Source organism: Corylus avellana, chromosome 1 (genome assembly GCF_965113065.1).
Source record: "Corylus avellana chromosome 1, dhCorAvel1.hap1.2, whole genome shotgun sequence".
Classification (NCBI taxonomy): domain Eukaryota; kingdom Viridiplantae; phylum Streptophyta; class Magnoliopsida; order Fagales; family Betulaceae; genus Corylus; species Corylus avellana.
This window is the reverse complement of record NC_142490.1, coordinates 8288281-8306422: the sequence shown is the minus strand read 5'-3', so window position 1 is coordinate 8306422 and position 18142 is coordinate 8288281. Positions and strand designations below refer to the sequence as shown.

Genomic DNA, 18142 nt, shown 5'->3' with positions numbered 1-18142 from the left:
TTCTATAACAATTATTAAAATAAATAATATTTATTCTATTTTAATTGTGTAACGATAATGATGTGATTAGGATTAAATTTCTTACTGGATCACTACAAATGATAATAATAACATCAAATCTAATAATTTAGAAAGTGGAGAACATTTAGAAATTTTAATAAATGCAAATCATTTAATACAAATTCAAATCCCCACCTTGAAAGGTCCTTCTTCTTTCGGAAGGTAGTTCGCAACATAGTTGCCAAAGTGTTTTGGACAAAATCTTGAACCTCAGCATGAATTGTTTCCCATAATGCATCTGCTACAAGTGTGTCACACCGCTGCATCATTGGTCCAATGTTCTTTATGTAGCTAGCAAGTTCAACCAGTGCTTTCCTCTCCTCTGCACTATAATTATATCGTACGACCTACAGGTAATTCAACAAAATTACCACCGTTAGACAAACTGTAGTATAGACATAAACATATATCTATAATGCTAAAAGCTAAATGATTAACACACAAACAACAAATTATCTCAAGTTATCAACTTTGTTAACCATAGATCTGCACGCATGCGACACAAACCCAACTAACTCAAGCTATTTTTTAATTTTAAGAGTTTTTGTTCCATGTGTCTAACCTTCAAAGACACCCCAAGCAAGCACTCCCAAACCAAACTTTAGCTTATCAATGTGGCACATAGCAAGTGTTAAATCACCACTTATTCTAAAAACTTAAACCTATAAGAAGAGGTAAATTTAATCACATAATCATTACTTTAACACTCCCGATATAGGACGTAAAAGTCTTAAAGGATAAAAAAAAGAAGATTTATTTTATTTTATTTCCCTACTAGGCTCAACAAGTAGCAAGGTTTATTGGTGGGTTGTGTGTGGCGATCCAAGACAAAGTCTCTATGCATCCTGTCGTTACCTTGACTGAGGCAGTTAGCTTGGCAACTTGAGTAGAGAAGCAACCGGAGAGGCCTAGGGCACCAACCTGGGAGCAAAACTCGAGCAATCCAACGAGACTGATGCAAGGTCGAGGAAAACAACTTCTAGTCCCGACAGTCACACCAAGTCAAACCGTGACTTCACGGGAAGAGGAGCCAGCAACAGCTGAAACATCCCGAAGCAACCTGTGAACATACCCCAATCCACCAATTCGCATGACCTGATCCAGACAAGTGTTTCATATGTAACCAATCAGGACATAGATCACATCAATGTCCCTAGAGGCAAATGGTGAACTTGATCAACACTAAGCCAAAAGAAGCAGCTGAGAAGGGAGAGGTTGGGGCAACCGGGGATGACACCCAATTATGAGGAGGAAGAATTGGTCGATACTGATGAGGGAATTCCACTTTCCCGATCCTTGGTAATTCAGCGTTTACTTTTGACCCCGAGGCAAGAAGATCAATCTTAGAGGCACAAGATCTTTCATACTCGTTGCATGATCAACCGGAGGGTATGCGATGTGATTATTGATGGTAGTAGCGGGGAGAATGTGGGTGTCTAAGGAGATGGTTTCGAAGTTGGGTTTGAAAACCAAGAAACAACCAGTTCCCGAGACACATATCCAGGAGGGGTATCTATTTCGAGGGAATTAACGGTGTATCCCGAGGAGTTCTCTACAGGAACAAATGATCCGAGAATTGCATGATGGAGGCCTAGGTGGGCATCTAGGAAGAGACAAGACCATCACCCTGGTAGAGGAATGGTACTACTGGCCACAATTGAAGAAAGAAGTTGGTAATTTATTCCAAAGATGCTAGACTTGTCAAGTTGCCAAAGGGCAAACCCAAAGTACAAGTTTATACATGCCTCTACTGGTACCAGAAGCATCGTGGGAAGATGTATCCATAGATTTTGTATTGGGTCTCCCGAGAACCCAACGAGGAGCAGATTCGATAATGGTAATTGTCGATAGATTTTCCAAAATGGCTCACTTTGGCCAATCTAATCTCCTAAGATGTGGTCCGATTGCATGGAGTTCCAAAGTCTATCCCTTCTGACCAAGACACCAAGTTCCTATCTCATTTTTGGCGAACATTATGGAAGCGGTTCGACTCAACATTGAACTTCAGTAGCACGAGTCATCCCCAAACGGATGGACAAACAGAGGTTGTGAATCGGACATTAGGTAACTTTTTTTTTTTTTCATAAATAAGTGATTCATTGAAAAGCGCAGAGGGGCGCAACCCTAGTACACAGAAAGTATACAAAGAAAGGCCCCACTAAAAACATTAGGCAACTTACTTCGGGGTATTGCAAGTGACAAACTAAAGCAGTGGGATCTGGCTTTAGCTCAGGCTGAGTTTGCCTACAACAGCATGGTGAATCAATCTACTGGGAAGGCGCCGTTCAATGTCGTCTATGAGAGAACTCTGAGACTTGCAATAGACCTTGTAGCTCTACCCAAGTTGCCAGGGGCTAGTGTGGCAGCTGAACATTTAGCAGAACAGGTGAAAGCCACCCAAGAGGAAGTTCGTTAGCATCTAGAAGAATCCTATGCTAAGTACATGACAACAGCAGACAAGGGTCAGCGATCGAAGATTTTTTGAGAAGGAGATCTTGTGATGGTTTATTTACGCAAAGGGCGACTGCCAACTGGTACTTCTGGAAAGCTGAGAAACAAGAATATGGTCCATGCAAGGTACTACCAAAGATTAACGACAATGCATATATCATTGATCTTCCAAAGGAAATGGTGATATCCTCAACATTCAACGTGGCAGACATTTTTTAATATTTTCCACCAGAGGAGTCGAAACTTAACTCAAGGACGAGTTCTTTTCAAGAAGGGGAAACTGATGTAGGACGTAAAAGTCTTAAAGGCTAAAAAAAATAAGATTTATTTTATTTCATTTCCCTACTAGGATTATGTTTACTTTCCTTACTAAGATTATGTTTACTTTCACTATTAGAAGTATGTTTACTTTATTGTAAGTATTTCTCTTCTATAAATAGGCTAATTTGTGATGTAAAACTTACTCATTCGAATTATTAACAAATCAGATAATTTTCTCTCAAATACTCTGTGGAGTTTTATCTTTCTTTTAGCTTGTGGACTTGTTTTATCTTTTGGTCAGAAGACACCAACACTTCTGATTGTTACGTAGTCTTCTGTTACATCACTCTCCCTCACATGTGGGCTCAAATTCCCTTTTAATAGGTGAGGCCCAACACGTGGAATATTTAATTGAAATGAGAGTGAATGACAAAGTCAATGTTCAAACTCAAAACCTTTGATTCTGATACCATGTTAAACTACCACTTATCCTAAAAGTTTAAACTAATAGGAAGAGGTAAATTTAATTATTTAATCAATACTTTAATACTCCTACTCACGTGTGGGCTCAAACTCCATTTTAATAGGTGAGGCCCAACACGTAGAATATTTAATTAAAATAGGAGTGAATGACGAAGTCAAGGTTTGAACTCAGAACCTTTGGCTCTGATACCATGTTAAATTACCACTTATCCCAAAAGCTTAAGCTTATAGGAATAAGAAAATTTAATCATTTAATTAGTACTTAAATAGAATCAAAAGAAAGACCGTCCACGAAAGGCCTAAAACTGAACTACTCAGTGTCAACTTTTTATAAACTGGACAACATCTCGTTGATCTCCGACTGGTTGGTAGAAATTGTAACATCAATCAGCAAAGAGTCAATGGAGTTAATTCTTCTATTGGAGTTAGCCATTATGTGAAAAAACTTCATGCACTTGTCACCCTCCCTTCGCTGCAAGACCCTAGATTTCTGCCCCGAACACACTTCCTCCATGAGAGTAGATCTTTCTAACTTGCTAATAAGTTATGCCTTCTTCATACTCTCCTCAACACCTAAGGCCCCCTCTTCTTCAATGACATAAAAAACATGTAGCTCTTCCAAAAGGATTGTCTTCTTCCTCACTATATTGCCAAACACCTCCTCTTTCCATCTCTTTAAATCAACTTTCAAAGCCTTGAGCTTGCTTTTAAGCCCCAAAGAATCTCGGTTTTCTAGTCTTTTGAATGTAAACCCCACTTTTCACATCCATAACCTTTTCCTACCCCATGAACCTTTACTATTGCATCCCAAAAAGTAAAATGGCCTCTGTGATGTAATTCCTTCAATAGATTAAACTAATTAAACTCTTATAATGAAGAAGAGAAACCAAGCAAAAATAAAAATTCATAAGCAAGCTTCCAAGCCCTTTTAATCATCTAGCTACATATAATGATGATCTAATAGTGTTAACAAATATATAGAAACACCCCTAATTGTAAGCACCACTGCAGACGCATGAATATGACATAGAGTACTTAAAATGCTTCGTAGTTCAACCACATAGCTTATACAACAAGTCTTGGCCTAAGTAGGGCCTAGGTGCAGCATGATGACCAGCACAAGAGAGAACAAGGTTATCACCAAATAAGCTGCAATACCCAAAATACACAAGAAGCTAAGAGAAGGGAATAACTGACAACTCAATACAATTCAGAAAGTCACAAAATTCATTGCATTTGCAAAGATACTGGTTTGTTACAGCTCATGAGGCTGAGGACCAGAAAAACGTGGAAAGACGAGAGAACTTCTGTTACAGGTCAACAGGAAAAACAATATGAATGCAGATAAAGGACATAATACCTTTTCATAGTCAGAAAATGATGCTGAAGTCTCATGTGATTCCAAAGGGACTGGATCCTTGCATGGGCGAGAAAATTTCCACGCACATTGTTCCCAAATGCGAGCAGTCCATCTGCTTAAAAGCTGAAAACCTTCAACAATTACATCATAAATGCTTCCCTTGACTTCTTTGCTCCACTCAATATCAGCATTATCGATTGACTTTAACAACAACAACTGCAAAAGAAGGGCAAAGTTATGGATTTTAAAAACATATAAAGCAGGGACACCAAGAAACATATCTATGCATACAGGGGGAGGGGAGGGGATAGCACCTGATTCATTGACGAAGCAAAACGAATTGTGAAATCATCATGCTCAGCACGGATTGCTCCAATGTGATTGATGATCAGATAATGTCTCTGATAAGTAAATTATGTCAAGGTTTCAACAGAAAGACACAGCAAATAGACATTTTGTGCACACGCGCATATACACTTTAGAAGTAGACTGTAAAGTTCTATCATGCATTGTAACTCCATACAAATCTAACAGGGTTATTAGTGGGTTATTCTAGGGGTGAAAGAATATAGTTCCATGTAACATTCCAACTATGATAAACACCACAAGTTTACAGAAAATATGAATTATATCTATTGATAACTTGGTATTCAGTCTCATACAAGAAGATTAAAATTCAAACAAAATGGCTTCAGTTTTCACAAGTTTTTTAATTTTTTTATTTTATAAGTAATCGAAATATCATTTTTTTTTTTTATCGGTAATATCAATTTATTAAAAGCGCAAGGGGCGCAACCCATGTGCACAGGAAGTATACAAAAAGAGCCCACACATACAAACTTTTAATTTGAAAATGACGCACATAAATCTAGGAATTCCACAAGCGTTGAAACTTGCGAAGAATGCCACAAAACTCTCCAAGAGAAAAGTGTTTGAAGCACCCTTTTCTTCAACTCAGTAATTCCAAGTTCACGGTCCTCAAAACTCCGTGCATTCATTTCTCTCCATAAGCACCACATTACACATAAAGGAGCCATTCTCCAGATTTGCAAAACTATACAATTACCCCTTTGTCCTCTCCAACTTCCCAAGCATTCTTTCAACCTACTCGGCATCACCCACTTAACACCAAACAGTTGACAAACCATATTCCAAACCTCTATAGCAACTTCACAATGCAATAGTAAATGATCAATAGATTCACCACTCTTCTTGCACATACAACACCACTCCGTCACTATAATGTTCTTCTTACGTACATTGTCCATTGTTAGTATTTTTCCCAACACCGCCGTCCACACGAAAAAAGCCACTCTCGGAGGAGCTTTACTCTTCCAAATAATCTTCCGAGGGCCATCCATCGGTTCTGAATTAACCTTCACCTTATAGTATGACTTCACCCCAAAGTTCTTTCTCTTTGAGGGAATCCAACAAATTTTATCCACCCCACCATGCCTAACCTGTTGGGAATACAGCAATTCGAAAAATCGTGCAACCTCTTCCAGTTCCCAATCATGAACAAGTCGAATAAACATTACATTCCAACGAATAGCACCATTTACTGTATCCATATTCTCCTCCACCCATGCCTCCTTTGCACATGCTATATTAAACAAAGTGGGAAACACAGTCCTCAATGGTAACTCCCCACACCACACATCTTTCCAAAATAATACTCGAGAACCATTTCCAACCTCAACCGCACATGCTGTTTAAAATTATCCCACCCCCCTTCGAATACATTTCCATACCCCCACTCCATAAGATCCCCCTACCTCCGTGGAACACCAACCACCCCTCATCATACCATATTTCACCTCCACTAATCTCCTCCACCAAGCCTCTCCCTCATTGGCAAACCTCCACAATCATTTACCTAACAACACACGATTGAACTGAATCAAATTCCTTACACCTAATCGAAATATCATTAAAAGCACAAAGCCCAACCTAGGTACACAAGAAGTATACAAGAGAAACATCTATCTAGAAGGAGAAAAATGAACAAGAAAATCATTAAAACTACGCACCAAAGGAACTAAATACACAACTGTCCAAATATAACGGGAATAAAAGGACTTAAGCTCCTCCAACGTCTTCTCACGGTCCTACATGCTCCTTTATTTCCATAGGATTATTGGACATTGAACCATTTATACTCAAGGAATCCACTTGATTATACCTTCGACGTGAGTTGGCCACCCTATGAAAGAATTTTGCATTTCTATTCCCCTCCTTCAACCATAAAGCTCGTAATTTTTGTCTTCGGTTCACTTCTTCTAAAAGAAGAGTTTTCTCCAACTCCTTAGACATATCCAGCTTCCTCACCCATTCCTCCTCCACTAAACAGCGACCCTCTGCAATATTATCCAGCTCTCGAATGCCCTCCAACAGTTACTTCTTTTTCTTCCCAACATCACCAAATACCTCCTCATTCCATTTCTTCAAGTCCGCCTTCAATGCTTTCAACTTACTTGCCAAAACATAACTAGCTGGAATTTGTAGGACATCCACCAAGTTTTAACCTTATCAACAAAACCTTCAAACTTCAACCACATATTTTCAAATTTAAAATACCTGCTCCCTCTCCTTTGGGCGCCCCGGAATCCAACAACAGAGAAAAGTGGTCTAACAAAAGTCTTGGCAGTCGCCTCTGTGTCAGCATTGAAAAATGTTCTTCCCACTCCGGAGATAATAAGAATCTGTCAATTTTAGACCATTTTTGATCTTCCTGGCTATTGGACCAAGTAAATTGGCCCCCTTCAAGTGGTAGATCCACCAAGCTGTACACGAAAATGAACTCCGAAAACTCCAGCATTGCAGCAGAGTAACTAGAATCACCTAATCTCTTGCTAGGAAACTGAACCACATTGAAATCTCCCCCAATACACCATGGCATCTCCCACCAGCTCATTAACCCCGCTAGCTCATCCCACAATTGCGGCGCTCCTCCATCCACACAACTACCTTCAACAATTCTATCTTTGGTTAGCTTTGAGCCAATCCCAACTGATCCTGACACCATAGCCTTCGTCAACTTGATAGCATTGGGGCTTTCAGCACTCCACCATTTTTCAACAGAACTTTGGCCAGTCACTCTTTTTTTTTTGATAAGTAAAGATATATAGAAAAAGCGCAGAGGGGCGCAACCCTAGTACACCGGGAGTATACAAGAGAGCGACTAAGAGGAAGAGAAAGAAGAAGAGAACATCAAAAGAAAATCTTGGAAGCTGATTACTATAGGCGCTAGCCAACCAGCAGTCCAAGAGAAGAGAGTGTACAAGAAAAAATGAATAAGGTCTTCTATATTCCTCGAAGAGTCCTCAAAACATCTAGCATTTCTCTCGTTCCAAATACTCCACATAAGGCATAGAGGAACCATCTTCCACACAACGGCACTGCTGGATTTACCACCCGTCCACCAAGAAGCAAACAACTCCTTAACGTTACCCGGCATAACCCAACACAAACCAAACCGAACGAAAATGGCATTCCACATGGTGCGCGCCACCCCACAATGAAGAAAGAGATGATCAATAGACTCCCCATCTGATTCACACATGCAACAACGATTTATCGGCCAGTCACTCTTTGGTACTCTCTTCGCAAAATCCAAGCTTTCCTTTCGACTCTTCGGCAATTTCTGAACAAGACCCAGATCGCCCAATCAGTTCTTCAGTGCAGTCTGGGCCAGACCCAATTCCTCCTACCACCGAGACCCCAGACAAAGGCTCTTCAGTATTTCTCTTGTATTTTCATGTGTACTTGGGTGCACCCTTTGGTTTCTAGTGAACTCCATTTACTTATTAAAAAAAAAAAAAAGGGAATTAACCTAAACCCAACACACTACTAGCCACGAAGGGTAATGAGTCAATCAAAACCATAGGTTTATATATTCCCACCTTAAACTATTAACTTTTGGGCAGGTCAGAGGATACATATCAATTCCACCGGCCCTATTTTTATATCAACAATTATAAAATTTATCTCAAGGAAGTTTAAGATGCAAATGCACATAAATTTTTTTTTTGATAAGTACAAATGCACATAAAATTATCACACCCCTAAATCTGAGACCAGTTAGTTATACAAATAAGCAAGATTGTCGACACATCACAAAAAGCAGGGAACAGTCTCAATGTGGTTTACTTTATTGATCATTATTCTGTCCATAATCCAATCTTTACATTCTTATAAGTTGAAAGAAAGGGAGCTGCAAGCAAAACATTTATAAATGCTGGCTAAACTGGAACTCTGACTTCATATGTTTGTATTAATAGTACTAACAAGAGAGTCGAAAACAAAACACAAAAAAAAAAAAGAAGCAACCAACACGAACTATCATTATTTTCATTCATAGGTAAGAAATTCTAGCAAAGAGTTCAATAGAAAAGCAGTAAACAGAACAACCGTTGGTGATCTAAACCAATAAATTACTGATCAAGATGACAAAAGAACAGGATATTCTTGTGCTTCACGGGGCGGAAGCTCATGAGGTGCTGGAAGAGTGAGAAGACGAGTTTGCGAAGAAAACTTTTGAAAGTACATTGACAATTCTTTCAAGATTGCAGCAGGAGAAAGATGAAGATCTGGAAATGCAGGAATGACGGGTTCATTCTGCAAAGAAAAAGAACAATATTAATGCAAGCTTCTTGACTGATTCTGCCACACGTAAAGAAATTAATATCTGTTTCTTGTGCCTTTATCACAGATATTCACATTTAAATCATTTCACAAACAGCAATACCTTAAATATATTTATCAGTCTGTTAATTTTCACCCTCTTGTACAGTGACTCACTATCTTTCTCTGATGATGTTGCTAAGACAACAAGAACAGGCAAAACGCGTAGAAGAATGTGCCGCTCTGGGAACAGAAGTGCAAAATCCAATTCCAATGACTCAACTGCAAAGACTATGAGCACTTGAAGAATGTCTTCTACACTATTTCAGGTCAAGGAACTCAAGAGAATAAAACACTGTATCATCATTCACATATGTGCTGTGAACAACATAAGGAAAATTGCATTCCAAGTTCTAAAAATTTATCAGCACACATACAACCAAGCTGCAGTTCAAGTATTAAGTAAGGCAAATCATTTCTACCCATGTATCATATAGAAATTTATGCAGGTGACAACATTTCAAAAATAAAAGTACAAATAGACAGGATACTTGTTTACACGAAACATCTCAACATGCAAATTCAATAAGATAGCCCACCTCGAGCTTAAGAAAATCTGCAAAAAAAAATAGTTAAAGTATAATTGTAACTGATAAATGACCAGAAAGCACAATATCAATTGTGACTTTATCAATAAAGAAAATAAGAACACCAAAGGAAAGGGAAAAAAAAAAAAAAAAAGTTACTGTTCCCAAACAACATGAACAGTCAAACATTGCATACATCCAGTGCGTACATGTTATGAAAGAAAGGGAACCACAGTCACACACCTGCAAATCATCTAACTCCTCCCTCATTGAATCAGTGTCTTGCCACTGAATACTGACTTGTGTGAATGTCCTGAAAAATTGGGTAGAGTTCAAAAAACAAATTAAAGTAATGAATTGCTACTAATTACAAAAAACTGCAATCTAAGAGGTTCACAGATTAATGATCTTGTGAATTACAATTTCTATTTTTTTTTTCTTGGTAACTCAACAGACATTTAAAGAAGCTGCAAAATGATTTGGTCAAAGTACTTTCAGGAAATAACAACTTTAATGGTTTGGTCAAGTACTGTCAGGAAATAACAACCTTACAATTGCTGGAAAACTACTAGCATATTTAGAAAAATTTAACTGAACAATTCAGGCAATAAATTCTATCCAGGTACTAAGCCTGGACTACACTAGTGTTTCATTGACATTTAAGCTTCTCTACCTTGGGCGCATCTTATATTCCTAAGCACAAACTGTAAAATGTTTAGTGTTCAGAACCTAAAAAAATTCAAATGGAGAGTAGCAGAATGTCAATTTACAAATTTGACAAGGAACAAGAATGAGAATAATGTCTATGGTCTTTAATAGCTTAAAGTTCAGTTTCATTGTTCAAAGTTTCTACTTTACTCTTTTCTCTTGGACGGCCGCTTGGCTTGCTCCTTTAGAGATTAGTTTTTCTGATTTCCTTTTTCATTTCTCTCCCTCTTAGGCGCTCTCTTTATACTTCCTGTGTACGTGGGTTGCGCCCCTCTGCGCTTTGCTTTATATCATTATTACTTATCAAAAAAAAAAAAAAATCTCATTGCTTGTGGAGTTTTGTTGGCTTTGCTGATTAAAGAATTTGGACTCTCACTTAGCAGTCCAGTGCCCAACAGCACACACGCATGTGCTTGTTTGTTAAGTGCTTCTTCAATTCAATGGGACTCTTCTGAAAAATTTCCATCACCTATGAAGTGCTTGCCAGAGGATGGAATCTATTCCTTAGTGCTCTATATATAGTAAGTAACCTCTGGGTGTGATACCTTAGGTTTCTTGTTGTTCTCCTTTCTTTATATATATTCTCTCAATACCCCTTATAAAAGATATGACTTGCTTTCTTAAGAACCAGAATTTAAGTCCTCTTGAAGAACCGATAAATAACATGTTGTTGTAGATTAGCCCACCATATAACAGATCATACATGGCACTACTCTAGAACTTCAGCATTATCCTACATCATCCTTCTAAACCACCTCAGAAGGCCTGGAAAGGCTGCATGAAGGAACAGATTTTAAGCACCACACATGCAGGTTGTAGGTAAATGTAATACTTGAAGATGGCCTGTTAGTCACAAACTTTCAAAAAACATTGTAAGTGTACTCAGAGAGAAGATAGGGAGGGGAAAAGACTCAAGTGCAAGCTACTTGTCATTAACAATTAAAAAAATAGACAGCAAAAAAAAAGAAAAAGAAGAAGATAATCCACTTTAAAGAACAGAAGAGAGGTGTAACCAAGCCATAGTAATATGACAGAAAACAAAGATGATTGACATACCTCTTATACCAAGAGAAGTCATTAGGTATGCTTGCTTTAGCGTTTTTGAGATGATCAAGTTGCACCAAGACATCAAGTAACTTCAACATGGACCTAGAGTTGAGAAAGATATCTCAGGAGGATAGCTACAGGGCATCATCATAGGAACTTACAAATTGCTCTGATGATGTATTAACATTTATATGATGGTGAGGAGCTTAAGCTCAAACATATTCATCCCTTGAAATGAGGTGGTAAAAAAAAGAGAAAAATCAAGCAATCAGTTTCGGAAGAAAAATGAGACGTTATAACAGACCAGAGATGAGTTATTGTCGGGCCATTTATGCGCCTCTCAGGCCTTGAAAAGCGTTGCATATCAGCAGCTAGCTGCATCACAAAACAACAATAATTGGTACTGAAAGTTTGACTCAAGTTTAAACATAAAAAATAAGAGAGTAATTAAGAGCTTGTACTTTCGATGCAGCTGATGCTTGCCATCGCTGAATTTCACGCAGACGACTCATCTCCAAGTCTAAAACTTGATATGTTTCTAGATACAAGTCGGCTTGACTTTGCTTCATAGAATCAGGGAGCTGCCACATAGTACACGATATATATTACCACAATCCCAACAGCCTAAGCAGATGGAGAAAATAAATTTCATTCCTTTTAATTTATATTCTAAGACTCCATCCCAAGCGTGAGCCCAAACTCCCCCTCATCGGGTGAAACATTTCTATATACAATTCAGCTTGACCTTGCTTCATAGAATCAGGAAGCTGCCACATAACGTACATTACAAATTACCATAATCTCAAAAGCCTAAGCATAATTTGCATTGCAACACTACGTCTTGCCTGTGAGCTCAAAATCCCTTGATGGGTAGGAAGCAACTTGTAGAATTTTTCACTTAAATCGAAAGCATAGAATAAGGCAAGATTCAAACTCAAGACCCCATAAATAATTAACATAATTTGTTGTTAAGTTTGATAGGCATATGCATTCGATTAAGAGCTGAGAGGACTACTATTTTTCATTAAGCATTCACATGAAAGAAAGGGTGTGTACCTTATGAGAGATTTAGCAAAAAATTTCATGCATTAGGGAGTCTTGGATGCGCCTCACCTTGACACGTGTCTTGTGTCTGTGCTGTGTTGTGCACTGTGAGTGTGTGTGTGTGTGTGTGTGTGTGATTAACAGTGACTTGAATGACCGAGTATATACTTTTTGATAAGTCCTTTAATTTTAATTTTTTTTTTAATTTTTTTATTTTATGACCGAGTATATACTTGATGTCCAGAAAAGTTCTGTTCAAAATAAACCCAAAATAAACCTGAGGAAGAGCTTTGACACAACTGCGATATGTATAAAGCACGGATGCCATCTCCTTCCCCTCTTGGATAAGGGCATTCTGCATGTTTTACAGCTTCACCATCACATAACATGAAAATAACAACAATATTGCGAACAGGAATGAATCAAATTGTAATTATGGACGTAAACTTGTACTTATATCTGACCTTTTACCATCCCAATTATCTGAACAGAAGGTAAATGCTTAAAATCTAAGTTCTATGCTTTCAAAAGATAAGGTAAAAGGAGAAACAAGAACTACATACCAGCTGATTGAGAGCTTTTGTGTCCTCTGATAGAGATAGGCGGTATGCAGAAACATCACTGTACTCTACAATAGGAAGCGCTTCTTAATTATATTTCCAACTATACCATGTCTTTAGACATACATGAACGTATGTAGGTGTGTGTATGTAAATGAGAGAGCTAGACAGACAAAGAGAGCTATAGCATAAGTGTGTGTGTGTGTGTGTGTGTGTGTGTATGAATGAGAGAGCAAGCGAAACAGAGAGAGCTGTAGCATAAATAAAGCACAAAATTGACCATGTAGTATGGATAGAACACAATCAATCAATAATAGGATGATGTGTTTATTTTATGTTGTTTTATTATTGTTATTTTGGGGGGAGTTTATGTATTTTTACAATTTTTTTTGATAAGTAATGATGCATTAAAGAACGCAGAGGGGCGCAACCCAAGTATATAGGAAGTATACAAGAGAGCGACTAAGTAAAGAAGAAAAAAGAAGAGAACATAAAAAGAAAATCAAGGAAATTGATCTCTAGGGGTGCAAGCCAGCCTGCAGTCCACATAAAGAGCGTGTACAAAAAGAAATGAACAAGGTTCTCAAGGTTTCTCGACAAATCTTTGAAGCATCTAGCGTTCCTTTCCTTCCATAAGCACCACATAAGACACAGGGAAGCCATCTTCCACACCACCACACTTCGGGATTTACCACCCGACCACCAACTAGCTAACATCTCCTTGACGCTTCTAGGCATAACCCAACACATGTTGAAATGAGAAAAGATGACATCCCACAAAAAGCGCGCAACCCCACAGTGAAGAAAGAGATGATCCATAGACTCGCCTTCCGATTCACACATGCAACAACGATTAATCACAACAATACCTCTCTTCCAAACATTATCCAAGATAAGAGATTTCCCATGGGCAACCGACCAAGCAAAAAACACCACTCTCGAAGGAACCTTGGTGCGCCAAATACTTTTCCAGGGGAAATGGTTGGACTCTTTAAGGACAAGCTTCCTATAAAAGGAGCGAACCTCAAACTTCCCTTTGCTAGATGGGATCTACCACATCCTATCCTCCCCTTCCCCACGCAACGAGAGCGAATACAAGAGCGAGAGAAGGGAGACTAAGGCCGTCTCCTCCCAATCATGAATTCTTCGAATAAAGGTAACATTCCAATGAACCATACCATTTATACACTCCCTGATATCCGCAATGGAGGCAGCCTTGTTGCTAGCGATATTGAAAAGGCCTGGAAAAGCATCCTTGAGGGGCATCTCGCCGCACCAAAAATCCTCCCAAAATTTGACTTTCAGCCCCAAGCCAAGATCGAATTTGAAGTGACAGTGAAACGAACTCCAACCCCTACAAATGTGTTTCCATAACCCCACCCCATGCGATCCGCGAGGAACTATAGAGTGCCAACCGCCCCAAAACACCCCATAATTTGCCACTAAAATCCTTCTCCACCAAGCCTCTTCCTCATTGGCAAATCTCCACAGCCATTTCCCCAAAAGAGCTTCATTAAAAAATCGCAAACTTCAAATCCCTAAACCACTCTCTGATATCGGACTACAAACCTCGTGCCAGCTGACCAAGTGGATCTTAGGCTCATCGTTTAGCCCCCCCCCCCCCCATACAAAATCCCGTCATTTGTTGTGAGGTGAATACAGATCATCTTCGTCATTTGTTGTTTTTTCTTATGTTTGAAGTTGTATCAGGGTTGAAATTAAATTGGTCAAACCAGAGGTAGTCCTTGTTGGTGCCGTGGAAGGTGTTGGTGGCCTGGCCCACATTCCTGGTTCTAAGGTATCCTCTGCCTATGGACAGCAGGCTGGCTTGCTCCTTTAGTGATCAATTTTTCTGATTTTCTCTTTATGTTCTCTTCTTTTTTCTCCCCTACTTAGTCGCTCTCTTGTATACTTCCTGTGTACTTGGGTTGCGCCCCTCTGCGCTCTTAATGCATTATTACTTATCAAAAAAATAAAAAAGGTATCCTCTGCCTATGAAGTATCTATGTATTCCTTTAGGGGATTCTTTCAAGGAAAAATCAATATGGGATGGTATTATTGAGAAGATGGAACAACAGTTGGCAAGTTGGAAGCAACTTTATTTTCTAATTTGCCTACCTATTATTTGTCCCTCTTCACTATCTCTGTTGGTGTAGCCAATCGTATTGAGAAACTTCAGTCAGTAGGATTTTTTGGGGTGGAGTTGGTGAGGAATTTAAATTCCATCATGTTGGTTGGCTTAGCTTTGCACTCACACAACCTTCTACAACACCCGGGCCCTTGCCCAAATTAGAAGCCTCCCCAGCCCTTTTCTTCATAGCCCACTTAAAAATGAGAATGAAGTGAACAGCTCGTTTCAAAGAACCACACGTTTGAAAAACTATTTCAACTAAATAAATGTGTACCATACTACATGCCTCACACAAACTCCAACATATATTGAATGAAAAAATACAAAACCATAATGAAGCGGAGATAAGTCAAAACTCTGATTGTTATTTATTAAAAAAAGATTTCATAACCTTTTTGAGAAAGATTTTTACTTATCAAAAAAAAAAAAAAAAAGAAGTCAAAACTCTGATTGTTGCAACACATGACATGCCTCTTTTAAGTATTCATGTGTGACATAATATTTAATCATTATTGAAAGGAACTAATACTTTAGTTAAAAACAGCATAAATCTTAGTGCGTGCACGTACATGAACACACACATCTATTGCTCAAAAGAGGACTAGAAGCTCTGAAAGAAGGATTGTTTCAAAATAAAAAATAAAATGCCTGGAGAAAACCCATTTTGAGCTCTTTAACAGTTCTCCCTCCTATCATACACACTTATTTGTTAACAACCAAATACTCCACATCACACACAGGGACACTACCCTTCAAGTAATAATATTTTGTTCCCTATCACGATTCCTCCTTAAGAACTCCAACATTCACGGGTAGTCTCTTCAAAACTCTTTATCCGGTCCAACAAAATTCCCTGATATTCTGCTTTCAAAACTCCCTTATATAATTTGTAACGACCCAAGAAAAAGCGCCAACCACATCTGTGCTATCACCCCAAAAGGACTAGTCAATTTGGAGCTTCCCTAAAATTCCTTATAAGGCCTAATTTTACCTAGTAACTAGGCAATGTAAGACTTAGCACTCATGACTATCTTTATAAATCACTCATTTTATGTGGACTACTCCACATTTTCTCAATATGGGACCGGGGTGTTACATAATTAGTATTAAGTTATTCAGTAATTATGATAATGGAAGCTGTTCAGAGGAACCAACTTCGATATTAGATAATTAATAAAAGGGTTAATAACCTTTTTAATACTTAGGTTTTCACTTTTTTATTATTTCCCATCTAAGTTTTAATTTGTATCAAAGATGATACTTGACTTATGGGTAAATACCGATTTAGTGCCATCGTCATCATTCCATCAATCAAACTAACGGACTGACATGTGTCGTAACAAAAACATGCCACGTGTCCTAACAAAAATAAAAAAAATCATAAAAATAATTTAAATATTTTTTTTTTGATAAAAAAAAATTAAAAAATCAAAACTTGAAAAAAGAAAATGAAAAATATGGAGTGGCCGACTACCCCATTTTGACCATTGAGGGTGGCTCTATGGCAAGCATGAGGTTGCCGACATTAGTTCGGCTTATGGAATGTAACGAAGGTACTAAATTGATCTTTACCCATAAGTCAGGTACCATATGTGATACGGTTTGAAACCTAAGTACTAAAAAAGTTACTAGTACTTAAAAAACTTTTTAGTACTAAAAAAATTATGTTGCACCCCTCATTTTGCGCCCCTCTGCACTTTTGATCTATATATCTTTATTTATCAAAAAAAAAAGTTATTAACCCTTACTAAAATTATTTATTGCATTATTTATAGTTTTTTTAGGAAATGAAAAAAAGATACCAGACAGATTACGAGTTTTAAGAATAAAGGTTTGTTCAAGGCCAAATCCTACTTTTGCTCGTTGGTTTCTCCTGTAGGGGGCCTCTTACCCCGGAAGAGTGTTTGGCGGACACAGGCTCCTTCTAGGGCAACAGTCTTTGTTTGGTCAGCAACTCTAGGCAAGATTCTCACCTTGGATAATTTTAGGACGCGGCACATCATTTTGATGGACAGATGTTGCATGTGCAAGAGGAATGGGGAGTCGGTGGATCATCTTCTTCCCCATTGTGATGGGGCTACCGTCATTTGGAGTGCCTTTTTTAGTCGCTTTGGGATGTCCTGGGTTATGCCTAGTAGTGTTGTTGATCTGCTTAATTATTGGTGGTCCTTTGGCAAGCCTAGGAGTGCTGCGATATGGAAAAATTGTGCCTACATGCCTCTTCTGGTGCGTATGGAAGGAAAAGAATGATAGGTGCTTTAAAGACAGAGAGACGACCACTAGGACCATAGAGGAATTGACTCATTTCTTCTTCTTTACTCTTTACTCTTGGACGGCCGCTTGGCTAGCTCCTTTAGTGATTAGTTTCTCTGATTTTCTTTTTCATTTCTCTCCCTCCTAGGCGCTCTCAGTTTATACTTCCCGTGTATATGAGTTGCGCCCCTTTGCGCTCTTTTATATCATCATCATTACTTATCAAAAAAAAAGACAGAGAGACGACGCTAGGGGAAATTTTGTCTTTGTTTTATGATACCTTGTATTTAATATTTATGGACGGCAGCGTATGTGTCTCCTTTGTCAATTAGTTTTCGTGATTTCCTTGTCCATTTTGCCTGTGCTAGTTAGGTGGTTCTTTTTTGTATACTTCCGGTGTACTTAAGGGCGCCTTATGCTATTTATGAAATTGGTTTGTTACTTATAAAAAAAAAAAAAAAAATTAAGAATAATAAGTTATGGCTATTTTAAAATTTAATATAGATTAAAAAATTGAATAGCTATATTTAAGATAGACCAACAGGATTCTTTTTGTTGAAAAGGGTCGATTACT

General features: G+C 38.2%; 1 protein-coding gene across 1 annotated transcript in view; it reads right to left on the bottom strand.

Annotated features, from left to right (window-relative positions):
* The window catches only part of PIR121 (transcription activator), a 54917-nt gene that overhangs the window by 35289 nt on the left and 1486 nt on the right, over positions 1-18142 (bottom strand). Inside the window, exons 3-14 of the mRNA XM_059581392.2 lie at positions 13188-13252; positions 12902-12979; positions 12042-12161; positions 11885-11955; positions 11590-11682; positions 10069-10138; positions 9790-9854; positions 9363-9558; positions 9074-9232; positions 4930-5016; positions 4616-4831; positions 196-407 (exon numbers count right to left, since the gene is read on the bottom strand). Coding sequence (XP_059437375.2) covers positions 196-407; positions 4616-4831; positions 4930-5016; positions 9074-9232; positions 9363-9558; positions 9790-9854; positions 10069-10138; positions 11590-11682; positions 11885-11955; positions 12042-12161; positions 12902-12979; positions 13188-13252 — 1432 coding nt within the window. The remainder of the gene's footprint in view (positions 1-195; positions 408-4615; positions 4832-4929; positions 5017-9073; positions 9233-9362; positions 9559-9789; positions 9855-10068; positions 10139-11589; positions 11683-11884; positions 11956-12041; positions 12162-12901; positions 12980-13187; positions 13253-18142) is intronic.